The sequence below is a fragment of the Panthera pardus genome, unplaced genomic scaffold (assembly GCF_024362965.1).
Source record: "Panthera pardus isolate Hobbes unplaced genomic scaffold, ASM2436296v1 HiC_scaffold_24, whole genome shotgun sequence".
Classification (NCBI taxonomy): domain Eukaryota; kingdom Metazoa; phylum Chordata; class Mammalia; order Carnivora; family Felidae; genus Panthera; species Panthera pardus.
Window position 1 is genome coordinate 265,327 of NW_026526810.1, and position 24,578 is coordinate 289,904.

Below are 24,578 nucleotides of genomic sequence, written 5' to 3' on the forward strand. Positions count from 1 at the left end.
ACACACATGCACGCACACACATCAAGGCCACGTGACCAGGGAGAGTGACACATCTATACACCAAGGAATGCTCAGGGGCTGCTGACCCTCAACAGAAGCTCAGAACAGGCAAGGAAGCATTCTGCTTAGAATCTCAGAGGGAGCATGGCCATGCTGACACTTGGATCTGGGACTTCTCACCTCCAGAACTGTCAGAGATTACATTTCCATTGTTTCAAGCCACTGAGCTTGTGGTATTTTGGTACAGCAGTGAAAGGAACCTAATATGCTTTGGGAGGCAGTGCCTACCGGTATCTGGGGCAGCTCTCAGACAATGCATTATTTGAAGTTTGAGAGAGAGAGAGAGAGAGAGAGAGAGAGAGAGAGAGAAAGGAGCAGAGAGAGAGGGAGGGAGAGAATCCCAAGCAGGTATTTATTTTGAGAGAGAGAGAGACAGTGTGGAAGGAGCAGAGAGAGAGGGAGGGAGAGAGAATCCCAAGCAGGCTCTGCACTGTTAGCACAGAGCCCGATGTGGGTTCAGACTCACAAGCAGTGAGATCTTGACCTGAGCCTAAATCACGAGTTGGATGCTCAACCAACTGAGCCACCCAAGCACCATCGCAATGTATGTTTTCTTTTTTTCTTTTTTTTTTTTAATGCTTATTTATTTTTGAGACAGAGAGAGACAGAGCATGAATGGGGGAGGGTCAGAGAGAGGGAGACACAGAATCTGAAACGGACTCCAGGCTCTGAGCTGTCAGCACAGAGCCCGACGCGGGGCTCGAACTCACAGACCGCGAGATCGTGACCTGAGCCGAGGTCGGCTGCTTAACCGACTGAGCCACCCAGGCGCCCCTGCAATGTATGTTTTCTAATTGCCTGCTGTATTAAAGGCATTTTACTAGGGTCTCAGAAGAATTCAAAGATCTACAGGATAGGATTCTTGACCATTAGGGTTTTATGATCTAGAGATTTTAGGAGCTAAGGAGCTTGAATTTGGGATGAATGAGGAGATCAGTGTTGACCCCAGGACAGTCTGACCAGACAAGTTCAAATGTAGGGGTCAAATATAGATAGAATTTTCTCACAGTTTTTCAAGGACATGGTGTTTCTCGTGAACATTATAACACAAGCTAATGGCATAACTAATTTCCAAAGGGAAATGTCATAGGACCACTCTGTGACTTATCTATGTTGGTACCCTTGCCATGGATGCCAGGTGGAGGGTTGCTGTTACAGGGCTCTGAGACCTGGACATACAGTCCTTTTGGAGACAACACTTGCCTTGACAGAGAGCTGGGCCTGGGTGATGTTCAACCAAGGTGGGCAGGGGCCAACCCCCGGTCGAGTGAGCAGTGGGTGAGAGACCACAGAAAGGCCAGGAAGCCCAGCCACAATAGCCCATCACCTCTACAAGGACAGGGCCTATTGTGAGACAGTGCAGGGTGTGGGACCCTCAGCAGATGATGTCGAGGGCCTGCTGAACTGAGCATCCACCAGAGAACCCTGGTTTCTCACCTTGAAACTGAACTGAGCATCCACCAGAGAACCCTGGTTTCTCACCTTGAGACTGCAGAGAAAACTGGGCATGTCTTGACGGGCCCGTTGTCCCTTCCAAGGACGATCACAAGAATCTGCCTTCTGTGGGACAGTTTTTGCTGGACGTTGATGGGGCTGACTTTGGCCTTGCACTTCCTTTCCTGAGGCACACTTTCCCTTTGTCTGGGTTTATCATGTGTGGTAGCCCTGTGGTTTAGAAGACACTCCTTGTCACTTTGAAATCATAGGTAAGGGATTCAGAGCCAAACTCCTGAAATCCCCAAACAACTTCCACAGAGATCCATTTGGTGGGGAGTCCTCACAGCAACCAGAAATGCCATTTTGGGTCTTACTCCCAGATGGAGAACCACGCTTTACTTTTCTAGAGGAAGTAAGTTTGATGTGAACTCAAAAGAGCACTGGACTAGGAGTCAGAGGAGCTGGAGTCAGAGTTCTCCCCTGACTCTGTGGTTGGTCAGTTTAACAACTCTGTGTCTCCATTTCTTCATCTGTGCAATAGGGGGTGTTGAGTATCTCAGGGAGTTGCTGTGGTGATTAAGTGAGTTCATGGAGAGGAAATCGCCTTGTGAGTGATAATGAGTCATACAGAAATGAGGGGCTTCCATTGATATTAGATTATGGGTTTTAATGCACAAAATCATGGGACCCTCCTGTCTTTTTTTTTGTTGTTGAGGTACAGTTGACACATAACACTGTATTAATTTCTGGTGTGGAGCGTAATGATCGGATATTTGTATACACTGTGAAATGATCACCACAGTAAGCCTAGCTAACATCTGTCATGGGTCCCCCATTCTAAAAGGTTCTGTGATCTCATTCCTCTCCCTATTTGAGGCATCTAGGAGGCCTTGTATCTTCCCAATGAACATTTTCTAATAAGGAGAGAAATATCTTTTTAGTCTGTCATAAGCTAATGGGCTCTTTGTCAAGCCCAGGGGGAGCTGGGTACGAACACAGGATTCCCAAGCCTCGGGGTTGAGTTTACAAGCTCAGAATGGCCTGGAAGAATCATTCGACTTCCATCCATAAATTTGACCTCATTTCAGTGTCTGAGATTTAGGGGTCTTGTTGTTCTGAAGTGTTTTCATTGTGGACCTCACCAATTTGAGGCCATGTCAATTATGCACCGTGAGGATATAGGAGAGTGATGAACAGTTTGGGCTCTGGAGTCTTACTGGTCCATTTAGAATCACGGTGCTGTCACTCACTAGCTGTGTGTCTTGGGCAGACCCCTTGACTGCTCGGGCTCTGCTTGCAGGACCCACCTTATGCAGCCACCGTGAGCACTGAATGAGATCATATGACACGAAGCCCAGGACAGTGCCTGGTGGTCAGTCAGTGCTCATCAAGCATTAGCTATTCTGGAGAAAGAAGCCCGGTGTTCCGCAGGTGACAAGATGCTGTGGCATTTCTCCACATGTACTCAGAAGCATTATGAGGAGGGTTTCCTTCAGGCATACCCTGGGTGAGCTGTTGCCTGCAAAGGAGTGTGTGAGGCCCGTGCAGCTGTTGAGAGGCCCTCCGGGAAGCCCCCCATCAGCCAGCACCTGCAGGGCCTCTGTCTCTCCTGACCTTTCATCCACAGGGCAACCCTTGGGGTTTTAGGTACTGCATTTCCCACTCGTGAACGAGGTAAACTCAGAGGCATATGGGCTTTAGCTCATACAAATTTGGCCTGTCACTCTCTTGGTCATGGTGTTGAACTAAGATGTTGCAGATTACGCAAAATAGTTCCCTTAGTGGAAAAAGTGATGTGAGTGTGGGAAGGGTGTGGAGACATCAGTGATCCCACATGCCAGCACCTGGTACAACATGCTCACAACGTACGATGTCTCCTTCCATTCGCCAAAAGTCCCCACGAGGCTGGGGGAAGAGCTCCGCATAATTCCTTGGGGGGAGGTGAGTGCCCCTATTTTGGGGTACACTGGCTAGTCCAAGTACAGTGGCTAAAGATGAATTGAGGAATGCTGAGACTTGAGCTGTAAGCTTTTTGTGGGGCCTTGGACCGAAGCACCAGCATTTTGTATTCCAGTTGTCTTACATATGCAACTGGGAGGTAATTATTCGCTTCCTGTTTATGCCTGGAATGTTCTGAAATGCTGTCTGTATAGTCTTTGGAGAAAGCTGATGATGTTTGCCTTCCCTCTAGGATGCATATTTCCTTGTTCTCGGGTCCCTTGCTGCCTGCCATTCTTCTGCCTGGATCTCCTACACAGGAGTTGTTCCTTCTAACCACAACGTGGTGCACAGGTTCCGGGTCTAAAGTTCTCTGGAAATGTCATAAGCTCCACTCCTAAATGAAGCCAGATTTCTTACAGATGGCTTCTCGATGGAATAAAGATTGGGAATGGGAGGGAGATTGTGCTTGATCCATTATCACTTGTCCCAATGTCAGAAAAACAATCCTAGAGGGTCAGGCAGCATGGTGCCACAAAATGAGCCCAAACTGTGAAGTCAGATAGATGTGGGTTTGTCTACCATTTATTAACTCTGTGACCTTGGACAAGGTCAAGCTCCTTGAGCTTCAGGTTCCTCAGTGGCATCCCTGGGATGACAGGATCTACCCCTAGGGTTGTGATGATTAACTGAGGTGAGGGAAGCCACTGTTCTTAGTTTCAGTCCTGCCTTCTCTTTCCTTAAATGTGTGCCCTTGGGCTGTTTGATCAGAAGCATCATTTTCAATCACCAATGAGAACCCCCAAGCTAGGGAAGCTAGGAGGCATGAACAGTACCTTTGGTTCCTATAAGAGGCTGGGAGGGAATTCAAGCCAGAGAATGGAGCTTATCTTTTGGGAAATGATTCAGGAAGGGGCACCAAGAAGTGAGGAGGGCATGGCTTCTTGGGCAGCCTAGAGGGCCTGTGAGCCCCTGAGGTCACGGGGGCTACGTCTGTCTGGAAGCTGGAGGAGACAGAGAGGGGAGGGAACACAGGAGCTGGCCCAGGAACAGACATTTGGTGACTTGTCTCCAGGTACGCTCTTGGGCACAGCCTGTGTTCACTTGGCCTCTGTCCCACATCTGCCAATAAAAATTAAAGAAATTGATTTTCTTTTGTTTGCCTCTGAGGACTAGGCTCTTTTTTATGAGACAGTAAATGGAATCCCTCTCTGAGCGTGGCTGGGTTTTTAATTGTGTTTGTTGTGCTCTCACTTTATTCCATTTTATGAGTTCTTGCTCCCAGATTTGTTGATGTGAAGCTCTCACTCACCAGGGACACATCAATATTTGATTTTTATCAGTAGGAAAAGGTTGAGGTTTTTAAAAAATCATTTTCTTAATTCAAAGGTTGGCTTGTTTGCTTCATTCTGACACATTGAAAACATGAGACCCATTCAGGGTTGTTTTCTTTTACTTCCCAAGTCAGATATGTGGTGGGGGAGTCTCTTCCAACAGTGGAGGTCATGGTCGGGCTCCATGTGGAACCAGATTAGATTAGATTAGAGCTCAATTTTGGGGACAGAGAGCTGGGAGGAGACATTTTAAAAGGAATTACATCGTTGAGGATGAAAGGAGCATCCTTTGCATGGGATACTTTTATAAAGATTTGTTGAAGATGTTGTGAAGGAAAACATTCAAGTAACATTGTTAAATGTGGCGATGGTTTCATTTCTGTATTAGTCAGCATGAACTAGGTTATGCTGTTGTAACAAACAGCACCCCTGTCAATCTCAGTGGTTTTGTGCGACAAAGCCGTATTTCTTACTTACACCACACATGCACCTGGTGTTGGCTGGAGCCTTCTGCTCTGTGTCTGCCTCACCCAGGGGCAGGAGTTGCCCGAGGCTCTGCCTCATGCTTCCACACTTGCCAAGGCAGGAAAAAAAGAAGGTGGCAGGTCACACACTAGATCTTAAAGCCTCCATGGGGAAGTGATGTATGTCACTTCTGCTCACTTTTCATTAGCCAAAGAAAGCGATGGGGCATCACTTAACTCGAAGGGGTACAGAAAACTGCCTTCCTGCCAGCACCTAGAAATAGTTGGTGAACAGCACTCATAACAATCACTGTTGTAAGAGGGTTTTCTGAATTGGTGAGGTTGCCTCCACCTTGGAAGTAAGTACAAAGATAAATGAAGGAATGTAGAAATGGATCCTGGGCCTAGGATTTTATAGTTGGGCCATAAATTTGGCCTTGACTGCCCAAAGTTATTTTATATGAGTTTGTACTGCCTTGAAGATATTTGGTGATCTATTTTTCGATTCCTTGGTTCAGATGTCCCAGCTTCTTTATATGGCCTCATGTATTTATACCAAGGTCTGCTTGCAAAAAATATTTCATGTCAGCAATACTATTGCGAACATGGGTAGTTGGGTGGGAAGAGGAAGAACTTTGGAGATGAACAAGCATAGATTCAGATACAGGCTCCATCATTTCCTACACAGGCAATTTTTGGAAAGTGAATTATTAAGCTTACTTGGGGATCCGTGTTCTAGTTGGTCAGATGGGAGTAACAGTATATTTTGAGGGTCAGATGAAAAGAGAATAATTGTCACAATTACATCCTTGGGACTCTGAGTCATTCCTTTGGAAATTGGAGGAGAACCACTTCTGCATATTGGCTGAGCAAATGCCATTGTGTTGAATTGGTGGCTGGATTTTCTTGGGGACAATCTTCTGAGAATTGTTAATGCTTTGAAAGTTAGGGAGTTGGTGGAACAGAAAGATTTTAGTGACAAGGCAGGACATTGGTGAAGTGATTCCAAAGAAGTCTTCCCCCTGATGAAAGGGGAAGTGAGTGTTTATGTGTTAACACATTACCAGGGACACTGTTGCTTTTCCCTGGCTCATTTTGTGCAACGTCCCCCCATACCCTTTATCACTAAGGACCCTGACTCCTCAGAGGCTTCTGCAGGATGCCTTTTCCCTACAGACCTCATGGCAACTTGGCACCCCCCAGTTCCTCTGCGATGGGGCCTCCACTCACCTGGGTCAGAGTTCACTCTACCACAGTGAAATTCCATCTCATGTTTTCATCAGAGACCTTTGCTTTCTGGGGGAACCCAACCCCACATTGGAATCAACCACTTAATGAAAATCTGAGCTACTCCATTTTGGCCCCTTATTTTTTCCCATTGAAGGAGCAGAAAGTGAAAGAGAAAGACTCTGTAAGGACAGCTCGGACCATCCTGCTGGGCACGACACCTGCCTGGGCCATCAAGCTTTCTCTAATTATCCAGTGGTTCTATTATGGCATGGTTGGAAGCACAAAACCCACTATAGATCTAAAAGAAAAAGAAAGGAGGCACTAGTTTGGGGAAAAAATTATGTGATGGGAATGTCTGAGCAGACCTGTATTCCTTCCTGGCTCTCTCTCAAAAGCTGGAACTTAACAGCCTGCAAGCCTGTCTCTCTTCCTTTTTGTTAGTGCGGCATAACAAAATAATTGTGTACTGCATTAGGATTAGTGCAGCAGAGAGGCCTGTCACAGGTACTAGACTAGTGTGTGTGTGTGTGTGTGTGTGTGTGTGTGTGTGTGTGTGTGTGTTGGGAGACTTTGGAAGACAGCAAGCTTGACTCCTCCTCCTGACCTGCCGTAGTCTTTGGTGGCTTCTGGACAGATGAGATTCCCCCCCATTACTCGCTCTCCTTTATGTCTGCATACATTGTTCTCTGTGGTTATTAAGGTGAGAAGAAATGCTTTTTCCGCCCAGGGGCCCCAAGTCTGTGGGTTTTCCCCTGAGGCAAGTGATGTGAGAAGTGGCCAGAGCTGGTGAGAGAAATCAGTTCCTAGAATGAATGCAGGTGCCCCATCAGTGGATCTCAACCTGGGGCGGTTCTGTCATCCTGCGGGGTGTTGGGAAATATATTGTGTGTTGGGTGGGGAGACTGGCTTTCTTAACATTTATTTTTTTAAACAGTTTTTTTTAATGTTTTCATTTATTTTTGAGAGAGTGTGTGAACAGAGAAGGGACAGAGAGAGAGAGAGAGAGAGAGAGAGAGAAAGAGAAACAGAATCTGAAAGAGGCTCCAGGCTCTTAACTGTCAGCATAGAGCCCAATGCGGGGCTTGAACTCGGGAACTGCGAGATCATGACCTGAGCCAAAGTTGGGTGCTCAACCGACAGCCACCCAGGTGCCCCTAATTTTCCATTAGAGCAGTTTTAGGTTCATAACAAGATTGGGTGGGAGGTACAGAGAGTTCCTGTGTCCCTCCCCTCCCCTTTCCCACCATGCATAGCCTCCCTCACTCCCAGTGCCCGGGTACATTTGTTACCACTGATGAATCTGATACTGGCTTTTAATGCCCAGGTCCACAGAGGCCACATGTCCGGCCGTATCCAGGGCAGCCCTGTCCCAAAGAAAGGACTTGCCTCACTCAGCACCGGCTGCAGCCGTGCTGGGCACTGTGCTGGACGCTGGTGCAGGTGGGCAGGAGCAAGCTACAGGGGTGTCCTCTTATGTTCTTTGAAGTGATGGGTCTCTGCACTCTTTATTGGCTTTTATTTTAAGGACTGTGGTTTATGGAGGAGCAGAGGTGAGTAAGAGGGCCTCAGGGACCGGACAGCGGTCTGACGGCACAGTGCTCTTTTTGATGTGGATGTAGCGGAATACAAGCGTTCAGCAGCTCTGGGACACGGAGCTTGTGATGAATTACCCGTAATCTATCTTCCTGAGTCTAATGAGGTGATTCACTCTTGTCCCCATTCTCAAGGATCAAGAGGAACCTCTTTAAAAAGGGTCTCAGGGACCTGCAATTGAAGGCAAATGGTCACGAGGAGGATAATGTACCAGAATTGACCAAGTGTCCCTTTGAACAAACCATTTCGCCCACAGTCTGCACTTTCGGGGAGGCAGCGCCGCGTAATGGTCATGCGCACAGGCTCTGGGCAGACTGGTGGTTTGTATCCCAGCATCACCTTGGGCAGGGCACGGCTCTATGCCTCAGTGCTTCCATCTGTAAAATGGGGAAAATGGTGGTACTGACTTCACAGAAGCATTATAAAGTGAAAGGAGCTGCATTTACAGAGCCTGATGCGTAGAATGCACACAATAATAAAAATTATTATGACAATTACGGTATCTCTAATTTACTCCTCAACCCGCTGTAATTGAATGTTTTCTTCCTGTCACTCCTCTGTGGGAACTGCTGTCATTAAGGCCACCTTCGTGTTGTCACGTACAGTGGCCTATATTCGTTCTTCACCCTACTTGGCCTTAGTATGTGATGCTCTTGAACTTGTAGGAATTCTCCTCCTTTCTAAGGACACTTCTAAGACAGTGTCCTTTACTGATTCTCTTCTGCTTTTCTGGCTGTTTCTTCTCATGTTCCTTTCCCTGCTCCCCTTCCTCTGCCTGCATTTTAAGTATTAGGGCTTCGACGTTTGCTTTATTCTTAGATTTCTGTGAAGTCTTCCTGGGTGACCCCATCCCTTCCCGTGGCTTAGGAGCCTGTAGCAGGACCCTTCTCCTCCCCATGGCGCTTACCTATCCCTTTGAGATCCTAGAATAACGTTGAGAAAGCAGAGACTGTTTTGGATTACAGGCTTTGGAACGTTTTGTTGACCACTCGCTGTCCATTGACTCCCGGAGACAGATTCAAAGAAACAGTAAAAGGCTCACGTCCCAACGTTCTGTCTTCTCCAGACTCCTCCTGATGTGGTGTCCTGCCTCCATGTCACTATAACAACCCACATTCCATGATGCTGAGAACAGAAGGGGGTGAGGTGGGGGGTGGGGGGGCTTCTGTTATTTGGTCTTTTTGGAACTGTATCTTCTATTCCTTCTTTTCCCATCTGTACCTTTGTCTTGCCAAAGTGTCCCCTCCTGCTGCTTCCCAGGATAGGGGGAGGCGAATGTCTACACACCTGCAAATACCTTTCTTTTGCTTTCTACAATGAGTGAATAAACTTTTAGGGGTAGAGTTTTGTCTGAAAACTTGTCCGTCAAAATTTTGAAGGAATTGCACAGGGAAGCCACAGTGGGTTGTAATGGAGAATTGCACTGTCTTCCTGATTTCTGTTCCTTTCGAAATGGGACCCTTCCCTCCCTCCTACAAGCTCTTAGCGTCTTCTCTCAAGATGCTGGCATTTCATAACTTTGTGCCTTGATGCATGTGTGTGTGTGTGTGTGTGTGTGTGTGTGTGTGTGTGTGTGAGGGGGGTGCATGTGCTTACACCATATGCACATAGGCATGTATTAATTGTGCTGGAAACTGAGTAGACAGATCATTTGGAGAAATTTTTCTCTATTTTTTTTAATCCTTTCTTTAATCTTTTTATTCTCTCTCCTTCCCTCTCCCTACCCTACCTTTCTTTTAATTAGATATCAAGTCTCTGGATGGAGTCTTTAATTTTATCTTTTCCTTTCTATTTCCCTCTTCTTTCTTTTTTGTTTGAGTTTCTGGAAAATTTCCTTGGCTTTCTCTTCCACTGTTCTTTGACTTTCGAGTTCTAATGGTCATAATTCTCAGGAACTTTTTCTTAGCCTTAAATTGTTCACGTTTTAAATATCCTCTTGATTTATGGGTGTGATATCTTCTTTGGTCTCTCTGAGGACATTAGTGATTTAGAAAAAAAGTCTTCTGCTCCCTGCATTGCCTCCGTTTCCTGTCGGTCCCTGATTGTCTGTTTGTCTTGCACTCTCTCTTTCATGCTGCAGCTTTGCCTAAGTGTCTGGTGATCCTGGGCTGTTTTCTCATATTTAGGAATCAAGGATTAGAAAGCACTTACACACACAGATGGGCCTTGTCAACTATTAGCCTTCACTGTGGCATGATCACAAAGTAAGCATGGCTTCATTGGGAGACCGCCACATGTAAACAGCTAGGTGTTTTTGTTTTGTTTTGTTTTTTGTTTGTTTGTTTTGAGGCATTTGGTTTCTGCAGAGAAGCATCCCCTGAATCTCCTACAGAAGAGACCAGGAGTAGGGTAGATGGCAGGCACGGTCATTCTTGGTTTCTGTCTTCTAGGAGCAAGAAGAAGGGGGCCAGTCCTTCCCCGGAGCCCTTCCAGTTAATTTTCTCCAGGAAGAAACCACTAGACTGGGAGCAAGGTGATGGCCTGGGTACCTTGTTCCAGCCCTGAGCCTTACCCCAGCCTTCTGGGTGACCCTGTCCCTTCAAGTACTAGGCCACCCCGCAGAGCTGACCTTCCGTAAATATTCCCCCTGCAGTCCCTCCCTGTAAGCGAGGTTTCCTCATTTTACATTGCATCTTCCAAAACACTGAAATATCTTATTTCTTCTCATCTCCCCTCTTCTTGCTCTTTGTGTACAAATATTTCTTTAATTTTTCTTTCTTTCTTTCTTTTTCTTTTTTTTTTTTTTAATATTTTAGAGACATTTGGGGCGGGAGGAGTGGTAAAAACCCGTGCTCTGCTTTCACTGATGAATTGGAATCACAATGAAGTTTTTCAAAGTTTACAAGGTGTTTTCAGGCACTGGCCTCTCTGGTTGCAGGGCAAGTGATTATCGCCACTCATTGCTGCTTTTCCACACGGTCTCCAAACACCATCAGGCATTTGTCATGGATTGGAATAAGCCTGTCTGTGCCGACAGAGTAGAATTCAGGGTCCCCAGCTTGCATTTACTAGTCTCCCTTTTAGTTCTGCCTCATTGGTGCTTCCCCTCTCTATTTGATGGGAAATACTCTCCCCATAAACTTCAGTAGATGTAATGGATTTCTGCCATGGAAATATTGTTCAAGTCGCAAAACCAAATCACAGCAGGCACTTTGTCTTGGGACCACGTGTCTTGCAAAGCAGCCATTTCAAACACTAGTTGTATGAAGCCACAGTCACAGCTAATGCACTTTACCCGGGTTCTGTTTGTACGTATGGGAGAACCTCACCACCAGACAGAACCATTGCTCTGCCAAGATGGCGGCAATAATTATCTCTGTAAATAACCCGACTTACTGGGTTTCTTCTTTGGGTTAGAAAATTGTGGAGTCGGGGTTGGTGAAGACACGAATGATGTTCCTTGAAGCCACTAGGGCAGGGTGGATCCTTCAAGAGTGGGATACTGACTCAGTTGCCTGAAGGCTATCAGTGATGCAAACAAATTACTGTCACTTTGAAAGCTGGCTCAGGCTCCCTCTGGGCTCATACTGGGCTTATTTCCCCGTGGACTGAGAGAGGTAGAGGTGATAGAGTCCAGCGAAAGCTACATACGTTCCTGTAGGATTCCAAGGGCCACTCTGGAAAGGCTCTCAGCCTCCAAGGCTCTAAGTAGAGGCTCCAGATCCTGGCCATGCCAGGGACTCACACAGAAGCTCTTTAAATCTTGATGCCCAGGTCTGTCCCCAGACCAACTGAATCAAAATCTGGAGGTGGGACCCAGCATCAATAGTTTTTAAAGCTCCTGGGGCATGGGTGGCTCAGTCAGTTAAGTGTCCGACTTCAGCTCAGGTCATGATCTTGCGGTTCATGAGTTCGAGCCCTGCATCGGGCTCTGTGCTGACAGCTCAGAGCCTGGAGCCTGCTTCAGATTCTGTCTCCCTCTCTCTCTGCCTCTGCCCTTCTCACAGTCTGTCTCTTTCTCAAAAATAAATAACAAAACATGAAAAAAATTAAAAAATAGTTTTTAAAGCTCCTGAAGGGAGGAGGAGCAGGGTGCAAGTTCCTGCTGTGTAAAAAAAAAATTTTTCAGCCCGTTGTTCCTACATAAGCCAAGAACTCATGTAAAATTTGCATTATTTTGAACTAATTTGGATTTGGAGGAAGTACAAATAATTCATGTCCTAGTCACTTTGATACACTCTTATTTTGCAGCTGTTTCCATGGTGTGTGATAGGGTGGATGTTTCTCTCAAGAAAGAGAATGCAGAGGTGGTTCTTTGAATGCAGACTCCAGAGCGTTCGGGGAATACTCTTGCAGTGGATTTTACTCTTATGGAAATGTGGTGGCCAAAATCATGAAAGGGTCTGTGGGCAGGGCCAGGCACTGGCCAGACATGACCTCATCAGAGTCCTGTGTCTCTCCTGGTGTGTGCAGGCCCCGTGGCTGTCATCAGCGGCGAGGAGGACTCAGCCAGCCCGCTGCACCACATCAACCATGGCATCACCACACCCTCGTCGTTGGACGCTGGGCCAGACACGGTGGTCATCGGCATGACCCGGATCCCGGTCATTGAGAACCCCCAGTACTTCCGTCAGGGACACAACTGCCACAAGCCAGACACGTGTGAGTACTGGAGTAGAATGTTGTCCCTTCTGGGGAGGGCAGGGGAGGGGCATGGCAACAGACCACCTAGCTGGGGTTCTGGAACCTTCCGAGGTGACCTGCCACCTGCTAACCTCCCACTCTCTAAGAGACCCTCCCTGTTTGTCTCAAAACTTGAAAAAAATAGCCTCATCAGGGGGTCTCCGTTGGGGCAGAGGGGGCTCAGGATGAGAAGTAGCCCAGAAGCAGGAGCCCCAGCCCCACATGGAGAGGTGCTCCCAGTAAGGCAGGGGGCACAGACCAGGCTGGTCTTCTCTACAGACCTGGCCTCTGCATTTAGGAAGTGTAACCTGACTCTGTCCAGACAACAGCCCCTGAGGCTATCAGACCCTCCACCCCAGCCTCCTCCATGAGAGGGCAAGGGAATGAAGGGTGGTGGGCACCTTTTGAATGGAAACATCTCTCTAGCTGCCCCTCCAGTGCCCCGAAGTGCGTACTTTCTGAGCATCTGATCCTGGTCCCAGCACTTGGACACCTCACCTCCCTCTGCAAGATGTCTCATTCCGATCAGAGGACTCAGGGCACCTGTTTCCTCCTCGTTTCTTACTTGCTGTTGGTTCCAGCCCCTCTCTTTGTGTTCCTGCTGAGTTCTGCTAGGGCCTCTCCCAGCTCCCAGGGCCTCTCCCAGCTTCCGGAGCCTCCGTGGCTTGGACCTTCCAGCCAGCAGTTCTTCCCTTCCCCGTGTCCCAGGGTCAGTGTAGGGCTGGCAACCCCAACTCATAGCCTCCCCTGCTCCTGCCCTCAAGAAATGGTCGGCTAGTTCAGGAGACACAGCAGAGGCCCCTGGAGATTGCCTGAGAGCTGGAAGGGATGGAAAGACTGGGTTATGGTAAGGCCTCATCTTCCGACAGGAAAACTGAGATACGGGGAGGCTGCGAGTTCCCTTCCCCGCCCCCAGGCTTGTGCCGTAGGTTCTCTTCTTCTGTCCGCGGGGCTCAGGGTTTGGCCACGGAAGAGGCACCTCGAGTCTTGCTCTTCCAAGAGCTGTACTCGGGCCACACTGTAGCTCACGGAACTCTTGCTGCTCCCGCTGGTCCGTCCTACGGCAGAGTGGGCATTCAGCTGTCTCACTGACCTTTGCTTCTGTTTTTCTGGTTCCAATTTTTAGAGAGAGGATTACCACAGTGGGAGGTTCTGGGCTCGAGTCAGAATGAGATCATCATGTGCCTTCCAACCTTGGGTGTCCTCCAGAATTGGTCTCTGTGTTTATCGGACGCCCACCCCCGTCAGTGTCAGAGGAAGGATATCTGGGTTCCGGACCAGGGCAAGGGAAGAAAAATACCTGTGTGTCAGACAAATAGTGGGGGAACACAGTGCTAAGAATGGTTCTGCTCTGGCTAAAGGTCTTGCCTCCGGTCAGGTTCATCTTGGACTGGCCTGAGTGTGGCTGGAAGGAAAGGCTTTCTGGGGTGGTAGCATGGAGTCCAAGCCAGGTCTAGAGTTGACGCTGCTGAGCTTTTCAGAGCCATGCTAGCATTTGAACAGAACTTAGGCCTTGCTGTATTGAATACACAATTGATTCTCGTTATTTACAGTAGCTATGTTCCAACAGAGTCACCATGAACACTGAATTAGCGGCTGCTGAGCCCTTGCTCCTAGGAGACATCCAGGGTTAGGTTCCTGTGAGCATCTATCTGGTCACAGCGTTTTTATCAACTAATCAATACATAACCTGTTTTATGTGTGCTTCTGTCTAAAGACGCCTATTTAATAGATATCCCTGGTTCATTAGCATTGAACTTAGAGTCAGCAGCACTATGACTCATGCCTGAAGGACGCTTTTCTAGCACCCGGATCTTACCTAACACACCTGTTGCTTCCGTAAGGCACACACACCACAGCCTTCTTGCTCATTGGAATGTTAGAAAGTCAGTGCTATGCTTGGGGCCATTGTATCCAGTGAAATCACCCACAAAAAGCACACATGCAGAAAATGGCACTAAAGGGACTACAGAAGGGACACTCATTTACAGTAGGAGAGCTGAAATAAGAAGGTAGCACGTCACGTGGAAATGTGCACGTCGGGTGACTCAGATTTCTCGCCACTGCTTGCCTGTTTACGCATGACCATAAAAGCGCCCAAGAGTATGGGTTTTGGGGTGACGCTTACATTTTAGCAAGTGGGCGACTTTGTAAATCCGAAATCCATGAATAACAAGGGTGGAATTTCTGGGCTCCTGGCGTTCTAATCTCTGGGTCGCGTGAGCTCCTGATACCAGCTTCCCAGGACGACTGCCGGGTGGGGATGAATCTGGCACGTGGGAAGGAGGTTTCCCCTGGGCCATCAGATTAAGTGCAAGCCGTGGAGAGAGCTATGGGATCGGAGTGTCCTTTGATATGGGGATCCAGTCCCAGCCAAGGAGCTATCGCAGTATGAAATGGTGTAGAGGAAAAGCCTTCCTTCCTAATCTCTGCATTTGTGATTCAAAGCGGACTGTTGAAGGATCCAGGCAGTACGTCCCTGTAAACAAGAAGGGGTCAGTGGAGGTGGAGGGGAAGCAGGTTTATGGATGAAGACTGGAAGGAATAAGGGAACAAGCCACACCTCCAGTGAAGGAAATCACAAGCTGCCTTCTGGTTGTTAAAACCCTCCAATACTAAGGGAAGTGTCCTTTTCGGGGAAGCGGCATATTTTGTCCTGTCGGTAGACCGCGGATGGCTCCCAACTGTTCTCGGAAAACATGGATGGCAACAACAAGGGGTGCGCAGGAGCCTCGTAATGGGACTTGGCTAGCCCCGCCTCTGTGAGTCCCGGCTGATTCACACTGACGGGGAGAGGCAGTGCCCGGCCCGCCTCTCAGCTGAGATTTGCCAGCCAAGAGGCAGCAGGTCTCTGATGACAAAGGCTTTATCGGTTGAGAAAAGTGACTCCGCGGCACATCTCCGTGTGCAGTGAGACACTGTCATAAATAATTAAAACCACATGTGCCTTGGCACATCAAGAAGCAGAGAACATTCGTGACTCTGCAGACGGGGCTGGGGTCACTCCTTTCGGGGAAGGAGAATGGCAAGGCACAGGGTATTAAGGGAGGAAAAGATCTCCTATCATCTCCTGGGGGCTCTCCCATCGATTCCCTCCCACGTCCCATGGGAGATGTGCAACGTGGGGAGAGATTGCAGGGACTCGTACACCTGCCTTGAGACACTGTTTCCCCCGGTTTCCCAGTGATGGATGTCGCACAGAAGCACCTTTCTTTCCGCAACATGTGTTTACCATAAATGGTGGGACCTTTTTGACCAGAGAGGTCAGGATGCTTCTCCCGTCCCCTCCTTTCCCTCTATCTGTCTTTCAGTCTGGTCCCTGGCAGTTTTCCTAGCCTGTCAGGGCTGCAGGGACGTTTGGGGATCGCCTCATACCTTCCCTTATCAGATGCTTGCCTGTGTTCCCAGCAAGCACTCCGTGCTCAGCATTGTCTTTATTCTCAATTTATTCAGCCTTTCCAGGGACTCTGAAAGACCTGAATGAAAAAGCTCCTCCTCGGGAGTAGGTATGGAATCTGAAGCCTAATGAGGCCCCCTCATTGTTTATTTACAGCCCCCCTGGTTCTCGAAAATATCAAGGAATGGATACAGGCCTCCTTGTCACACAGCCGATGGGGGGCTAGATCCTACAGAACTAGAAACTGCGGGGCCGGTCTAGATGGGCCAGCGGGGGGAGGTGTGGCCGTGTTTGTAGCGACGTGGATCCCTCGGTTACCTTGGTCACCCTCGTGACAGCCCTCGGCTGCAGTCTGTCCTGCAGATGCTGGGGCTGGATCCCGGCTGCTGCCTGAGGAGTCACGCGTTGGCTCTTTCCGCGGGCCAGCTGGAAGGCGCCTTGGCCCTGCATAAAGCCCTGGAGTTCTCTGTTCATCCCCTTCTCCAAAACCCATTTTCAGAAGACCGTCGCCTCTTGCTTGGGAGAGCAGAGGCCGTTTGGGGAGCCAACCTGTGCCCGCCTTCCCGCCCTCCCTTGCTCTGTCCCCAGGTCAGGGCACCTGCCTTATTCACAGGGTGTCTCTGTCTTGCTTGTTACCTTCCCAGAGTCGGCCCGCCCCACCTCTCCATCCCTCTGATCTCGCCAGGGACTCCGCCCCACCCCGGCCAGCCGTCCCCTCCCCTCTCCTCCCCTGCAGAGAGTGTCTGTTTGCTCACCTTCCACTCACCCCCGAACCTCCTTAAGGTCCCTGCCCTGCAGCTCCATTTCCCTCTCTGCTTCTCCAGGAACCCTGACTTGGCCACCCTTGACCTCTTTGCAAAACTGGACCGCACCCTTTTGTGTTGTCTTTGTCTTCCTCCGAGTCACTGTCGTTGGGCTGATTTTTCTCCCTTTCATCCGTTCAAAATGGATTTATTGAGGGTTTGTGGCAGGCCTCCTTTGAGGCTCTGGAAACAGTGGGGAACGGGACACGCGTGGTCCCTACCCTCAGGAACTTGCTGCCAACTATAGCTGATCTCCAAGTGGCAAACGGCACCCCCTGCTCCCTCAGGGCCACTCGTGGAGCCCACCTTCCACCTTTCTGCCTGGTGCTTCACCGGCCTTTACCCCTGGTGGCTTCCTTCCAGAACACCAATCCCACACCTGCTGCTTTAGTGTAATTCCTGCTTGAAATGCCCATCTCCCCTCCTCACTCGGCCCCCACACTACCCCTTCCTTCCTTTCTGCACCCCTATTCATCATTCAGCATCTGGCTCATTTCCAACCTCTTCCTAGGCCCAGGCGATGGCAAAGTGACCCTTCCCCCCTGGGAACCCCTGGCTTAGAGTAAATGCCGCGCACTAGTCTTGAATGACTTTGAATCAAATCTTAGGTCATCCTGTCGCTTCTCAAAAATGTGTGCTCTGTTTCCCAAACCTGACTTTGAATGTGTTCCAAGAAGTAGCTCCTTTGTGTCATAATTCTCCATTATCTATTGAAGGTACAGTGTGGGACTAGAGGCAAAGGAGGAACCAACCAGTGTGTGTTGAGGATGCCTGGTGAGTGTATCCTCACGGCCCAGACTTTCTAGACACAAAGGGAAAGGTCATTGGTCTGCGTCAGCATCCTCCTCTGGACCAGACGTTGGGGTGGCATCGTACATCTTTTGTTCAGGCGATCTTGCACTCCCTCTCTGAGGAAGAGGCTGCTGTCCCCATTCTACAGATAAAAGAACTGAGGCTCAGTGAGCTTGAATGACTTGTAGATCACGTGGCTCTTGGGGGAGGGGCTGAGATTAAAACCCAGGCCTGCAGACACCAGCGTCCCTCCCATTTCCCATCCAGCCTCATTGCCAAGGACTGCAGTGATCCACAGGCATTTACTCTGTACCTCCTGCACTCACCACAGCTGGCTGAGGAGGAAAGAGGACAGTTTTATTGTTTTACGGAGGCTCACTTTGCTCCCCCTTTCCTGGATCAGGATAGCGCTGCGGATGGGCTCTTGAGGGATGGGATTCCCAGGAGGACCTTGGCTGAAGCTTCCTGTGGTCACGCGGCCGGGTCAGCCTTGGTCTGGCGATCGGCACTTACCCTTGTTCACAGAATCAAGTCCCCAGGGCATCGTGGTTGCCTTCGGATAAGGCAATACTTGGCCCTGGGGTTGACTCCATTTGTGTTTATTTATTTACTTTTTGTTTTTAGAGCAGTTTCGGGTTCACAGAAGAATTAAGCAGGAAGTACAGAGAGCTTCCACTCACTCCCTCACACGCCTGCCCCCGGTTTTCCCTGTTCTTGCCATCTTGTGTTAGCGTGGTGCATTCGTTACCATTGATGTGCCAGTACTGACATATTACCAACTAAAGTCCATGGTTTATGAAAGCATTCACTGTGCGTGTTGTGACAGAGCAGTGTCAACACAGCACAGTTTCACTGCCCTGAAAGGTCCCCTACGGCCCACCTGTCCACCTCCCTTCCCCACCCTCTGGCAGCCACTGATCCTTGTACTGTCTCTACAGTCTTGCCCTCTCCGGGTGTCATATAGTTGGAATCCTACCGTGTGTTGGCTTTTCCGATGGGCCTCTTTCACTTAGTGACGTGCGTTTTTGGTTCTTCCCTTCCAAGTTTTTTCGTGGCTTGATAGCTTATTTCTTCTTATCCCGACTAAGGCTCCATCGAATGGATGTACCGCAGTTTCCTATCCCTTCACCCATCGGAGGACGTTGTATTAATTTTCCAGGGCTGCTGTGACACAGTATCGCCAACTGGGTGGGTTCAAACAATAGAAATTTACTCTCTTGAGGTTCAAGAGGCGAGAAGTCTAACACAGGAGGTCAGTGGGCCATGCTCCCTCTGAAACCCGTAGGGGAACCCTTCCTCACCTCTTCCTAGCTTCTGGCGGCATTGCCTGTGTCCCTTACAACTACACAACTCTCCAGTCCTCTGTCCTCTCATGGCACCCCCTCTGTGTGTCCAGCTTCACACGGCTGCCTTCTGCATACACCGGGCCTAGTGGCTGAGTGCCCCCTCCCCCCACTCCAGTATGACTTCATCTTGACTTAACTGATTACATCTGTAGTGATCCTCTTTCCAAAATAGGTCACATTCCAAGGTGCTGGGGATTAAGATGTCAACATATCTCTTGTTGGAGGGACCCACTCAGTCCACGGCAGACATCTTGGTGGCTTCCTGTTTTGGGCAATTATGAGTAAAGCTCCTATGTACATTTGTGAGCAGGTTTTGCACAGACGTAAGTTTTTAACCCCTTTGAGCGAACACCTAGGTGTGTGTGTTTTCTGGATTGTTTGGGGAGAGTATGTTTAGCTTTGTAAGAGACTGCCAAATTGGCTTTTTCAAAGTGGCTTCACCGAGTCTGGTTCTTTTCATTTTGTATTAGACTGGCCTCCGCCAATCAGCTCCTACCCGAGGATCTCCTGGGATAGTACGCACCTGCCTTCTTAGTGTGCTTTCTGGAGAGTGTGTATGTGTATACACATGTGTGTATGATGCACCTTCTCTTGTGCTCTAAGCTGTACCAGCAACTGCTGATTGTATACTTTTTACTGGATGCTCACATAGACTAATAGTGAGCATGCTTCACACCTGACTTGTCACTGGTCAGAGGCCAGGCACCACGTTCACTGCAAAACCGGCCCCTCGGTTTGCTGACTGGGGTGTTTACCATGGGGCCAAGCCCAGCCCCTGGTGGCCTTCACCTTTCCAGCCTCTGACTCCTTTTCTGTTTTGGTTTCCTTGAAGCCTTGCTGATGCCTTCTCTTTCCCCATGTGTCATTGTCAAGCTGGCTCTGGATCCCTGGGCCTCCTGTACCGGTTCTGTTTTCTACACTAGTGTCTGTGCTTGGAACCATAGGTGTGCACTTAATTGTCAGCCCCTCCTGGCTGGTCACCTCTTCCTGTTTCCCTACATATGCCACACACCCTCCCCGGCTGACCTGGCAGTTCTGTCCCGGGGTCTTCTTCATAGCTTCTCGTTCTCATGAGGCGGTCGAAACCCATCTCTTTTGGCTCCCTCAAACTCTCTCTTCTCCTTCATTCCCTGGCCGCTGAGCAGACCTTCACTGGGCTCTTACTAAGTGGCAGGTAACCCTACATTGGGCCCTGGGGTGGAGTGGAGGACCTGCCCTTCCTAACACCTCTTTGGCTACATTGCAGCTGCTTGGGGGTGCTGGCCTCAGGGCATCCCCCCTAACCCAGTCGGCCTACAAGACAATGACTTGCACACAGATAACCAAAGCGGGAGCCTCTAGGCCTGTGCCCTTTCAGCTGGAACTCGCTCGGGAGTGAGCGAGTGGCTCGTCTCCTCCTCCTCTCCTGGGCCAGTCGGCCACGGAGCGTGCCTCTTCTGGAAGGGGAGCTGCCGAAGCCAGTTTCCCAGCTGTGGTAGGGAGCCCAGAGCCTGTGCATATAATGCAGTATTAATAGTGCGTTGGCATGATATAGATTTCTGTCACCTTCTGTACTAACAAACATCGCTTAGTGCTGGGTAATGATGGGTGTTTGTTCCCAGCCACTTAGCTCAGCATAATGGACTTGCAGATGAAATATGGAAAATGGGCTCCTTTGTCTGGGAGGCTGCCCCCCCCCCCCCCCCAACGAGTAGCAGAAGTGGCGGCAGCGGCAGCTGCTACTGCAGAGTAAGGCTTTCTAGGTTTTTCTCTAGCTGAAGTTCTGATGGACTTGCCTGATGGAAGGAAGGGGATCTGGTTACAGGGCTGGGCTGTGAGCTCCTCCTCTGGGATTGCAGCTGGGAAGAGGAAGCTGGCATACCAGGGTCTGCCATTTGCTCCCTGTGGCTGATTTAGAAGGCCGGCTTGGCTAGACGTGACACGGAGAGAAATAGGACCGACGTGGGTGGAGGGGGGTGGGGGGAGGCATCTCCTCCTTTATTCTGCTGGGTGGATCTTGATGGGCCAACTACACGTACAGCTTGGATCAGAGGTTGGTGAAGGTAATACTGACATTTTGCCTTAGCCTTTTTTCAGTGATGGGCTGTCTCCAGGCTTTGCTCGCCAGGGAGTCTTTCAGAGGACATTTTAAGTGAACGTAGATTAGGATTGTTTCCCTCTGGTCCTTCTTTAAGCCTGTTTTCAAATACAACTAGACTAAGTAGCTGACCCCTGAGGATCCTGCGATGCTCGGTTTGGTGATCCCAACATTGCTGGAGGAAAAGATGGCTCTGGCACATTACCAGTTGCCTTTCTTTCTGGAAAGAGCTAGATGATGCCAGAATGGGTTATCTTGGGAGTCAAGGCAGTTATGTCCTGGGCCCGCATACTTGTCCTGAGGGTCCTAGCCCCTAGAGATTAACCTCTGTTGGTCGCCGACTCCCAGGACTCCCAGATCTAGGCATAAACTAAGCATGACATTTGGTCTTTGTTTTTCCCTGTCCCGGGAAGACTATCCATTTCCCCTCAATTACATGAAAACCGTAGACATTCGTGAGCACACACTTTGGGGCCGTAACCAACTAGCCCAAAGAGACAGACTTCCCTCCATCTTCCTGAGCCAAGACAACCTGCCTTCCTGTTGGATATCATGACCTCATCTGTTCTGTGCTTCCGTGCGATAATCACATACTCAAAGTTAGTAGCTGCATGCAGTCATGCTAATTAAGTAATTAGGTATAATTGTACTCACTGTAAATACACAGTAATTGGCTTTAAAAAAGTACTTGGGGGGAGAAGCACGTGCTTCAAGGTGGCTAAGCAAAGAAGGGGAAGACCCCCCAGCCTGGAGGGGCATCACTGCCCCCGGGCCTGGGGGGGAGTCACTCCCCACAGTTAAAAGTAAGGACGCTGTAGAGCGGGTCCTTGGCTTCCCTCAGAGCCCTAGCCGCAGAGGGACTACTTGTCCCCCTGGCCTGTCCTCGGTCTTGTCTTCAAGGAGTGGGAGGATTAAGCCCCCTCTGGAGATCCTCTCCAGCCCAAGACTAGCCAGAGATACATTTCTCTCTTCCCCTCCCACTGGATTCTGGCATCCAGTCTGTTCTGAGGTGTATCAGGGTGATAATTCAGAACCAGCCGAAAACACACACACAGGGGTCAGAGAGGAATCAAAAGTCGGGCTTTATTGCTGGACTGAAGAAAATTGCTTGGACTTAAAAATAAAAAGCCAAAGTGGGCTTCTTGGTGCCTCTCCCAAATCCTGAATTCGGGATGCGCACACAGGAGTTGGGTCTGAGCAGCGGATGTTCATCTAGTTGCATGGGGGCAGCGGGTGTGGGGGGGTGTTATTGCCTGCCTCACCTTTTGCAAGCCAGGAGCTCAGCAACCCTCTAGAAAACCACACGTGCAGGGAGAGTCTCCCGTTTCTGTGTGACCCTGCTCAGAAGAGAAACCAGATGGTGGATGATGGACTCTGCTCATCTCACCCGTCAGATACATCACTCACTTCTCTGAGGTAGGAGCCAGGGGCACAGGTCGAGGGAAGGGTGCGGGGGTTCTTTCTGGTGTCTCCAACGAGATTAAGACTTCTCTTTTTTAATGTTTGTTTATTTTTGAGAGAGAGAGAGTGGGGGAGGAGCAGAGAGTGGGGAGGCACAGAATCTGAAGCAGGCTCCAGGATCCCAGCTGTCAACACAGAGCCTGTCGTGGGGCTCCAGTTCACGAACCGCGAGGTCATGACCTGAGCCGAAGTTGGACACTTAACCGACTGAGCCACCTGGGTGCCTCTAAAAACTCCTCTCTTATGGGCAGAGGCTAAAAGGTGGGAAAGGAGAAAAAAGTTCCCCACCCCCATGTTTAGGGACAGCAGGGAGCTCTATCATTCATTAGTGGTCGCCCCTATTAGTATTCTCTTTCCAGAAGCCCTTTTCCAGGAGAAAATGGTCATCATTTCCATTTCCTCTGAATGAGCACATGAGTCATAATCCTGATGGGAGATTGCCAAAGGGGCCGGAGGTTCCCGTTGTGCTGTACTCTTCATGCTCAACGACTGAACACCCAAGCACTGCCCACCCATGGCGTAGCCAGAAGCCCAGAGGCCAAATGCCCTCCATCTTCTCCCCAGCTGCCTCGAATGCCATGTGCTCTGAGAGGTGCTAATAGGCATTTCTCAAAAACGATGTTCCGTGGTCAAGTACATTCAGGAAAACCTGGATTCAATAACTTTCTTACTGTGGCATTCTGGGAGCCTTCAAGGATGAAGGTCATTGCAACGTTGCAAGAGGGGCCTTGGGTCTGTGGCGTTAGCCAGATTTATTGAGCCTCCGAGCCTGATTCTTGAGGTAGGCCTGTTAGCATCTTTGTGGACACAGATGTTCAGCGGATCGCATTCTGGGCTGTTCTGGGGGTTTGGGGTTCTGTTTTCGCCTCCCCGGCAGATGTGGTAACTCATGTGACAGGGTGCCCAGATGGGCCTGAACCCGTTTGGCATGTGTGCTGTCACATTTCTTCCCAAGCCTCTGGGAGGGACAGGAAGTGGCTGCGTTCCATGGGAATGCCCAGAGTTGGGGTGGTGGCATTCTTCAGGATTTCTGGCAGAGAGCTAAGCGCCCTTCATTCAAATGGATCAGGGGAGTCTTTGTCTGTTGTTCTCGGCCTAGAAGCTCTTGCAGGTGCCTCTAACTCTTCCTAAACCCCCAGATCCGGCGATGCTGGTCATGGCCAAATTTTCACTGCATTCCTGTTTCCTGCATTTCACTGTCTCCAGGCAGACTTGCCACTTAGGATTGAAATCTCAGGGAGCCGTTCCTAAGGAGAAATGCATGAGTTGCAGGCTGTCAGCCTCCCAAGCCACTGTTTCCAAACCATGGTGTAGAAGGTCAAAGTGCTTCTTTATTTCAAGAAGGGCATATGATGCTCTTGGCACGAAGTGGGCCAGGGCAAGGTCTCAACCAGCCGAGAGAGTGAACCGAACTCTTGATTCTAGGGGGTCATTTTTCATTAGAAAAGAAAGTAAAAGGAGTGTGTAGGGGGCTGGTCCTAGACCCTGGTCCCAGCCTACCTGCTCAGCCACCGTGGGACTCTGGGAGAGGCATCCAGCGTCTCTAAATTTGAGATGAGAAAACAGGACCACCTGAGCTGGTATTTTTCGAGATGAAGTGGCATGAGAATTTGAAAGCGTCCTGTCATCTTGCCTAAGTGACATACACAGATCGTCTTTTCCCTGACAACAGTATTTTTACAACTGTTGTTACAACCCCTGATTCAAATATGCTGGTGGGGGAAACCAGCTCAGTGGTGTTAAGAATAGAGATTTTTCAAAGCCTGATGATATTTCTCAAAAGACAAGAATCCTTCCCTCCAACGACTTCTTTTCCCCGACGCTAAGAAATAGCGTTTTATCACCCAGATCCGCAGCCACCGAGATGCTCTTCGGAGTTAACACCGTAATACCGTGGTTGTCAGGAAATGATCGATGTAGATGAGCAGTGGGCTCAGGCCGATTTCCTTTTGGGTTAATGAGACCGACACACCATGAGCCCGAACGGGGGATGGGAAAGAGACTCATAGCGGGATTCTTTCGT

The 24,578-nt window shown here is 49.5% G+C and overlaps 1 protein-coding gene across 6 annotated transcripts in view; it reads left to right on the plus strand.

Annotated features, from left to right (window-relative positions):
• Positions 1 to 24,578, plus strand: part of NTRK3 (neurotrophic receptor tyrosine kinase 3) — a 381,805-nt gene that overhangs the window by 216,993 nt on the left and 140,234 nt on the right. For all 6 annotated transcript variants that reach the window (XM_053888749.1, XM_053888744.1, XM_053888745.1 and 3 more), the window contains exon 12: positions 12,470 to 12,658. In XM_053888749.1, coding sequence (XP_053744724.1) covers positions 12,470 to 12,658 — 189 coding nt within the window. The remainder of the gene's footprint in view (positions 1 to 12,469; positions 12,659 to 24,578) is intronic.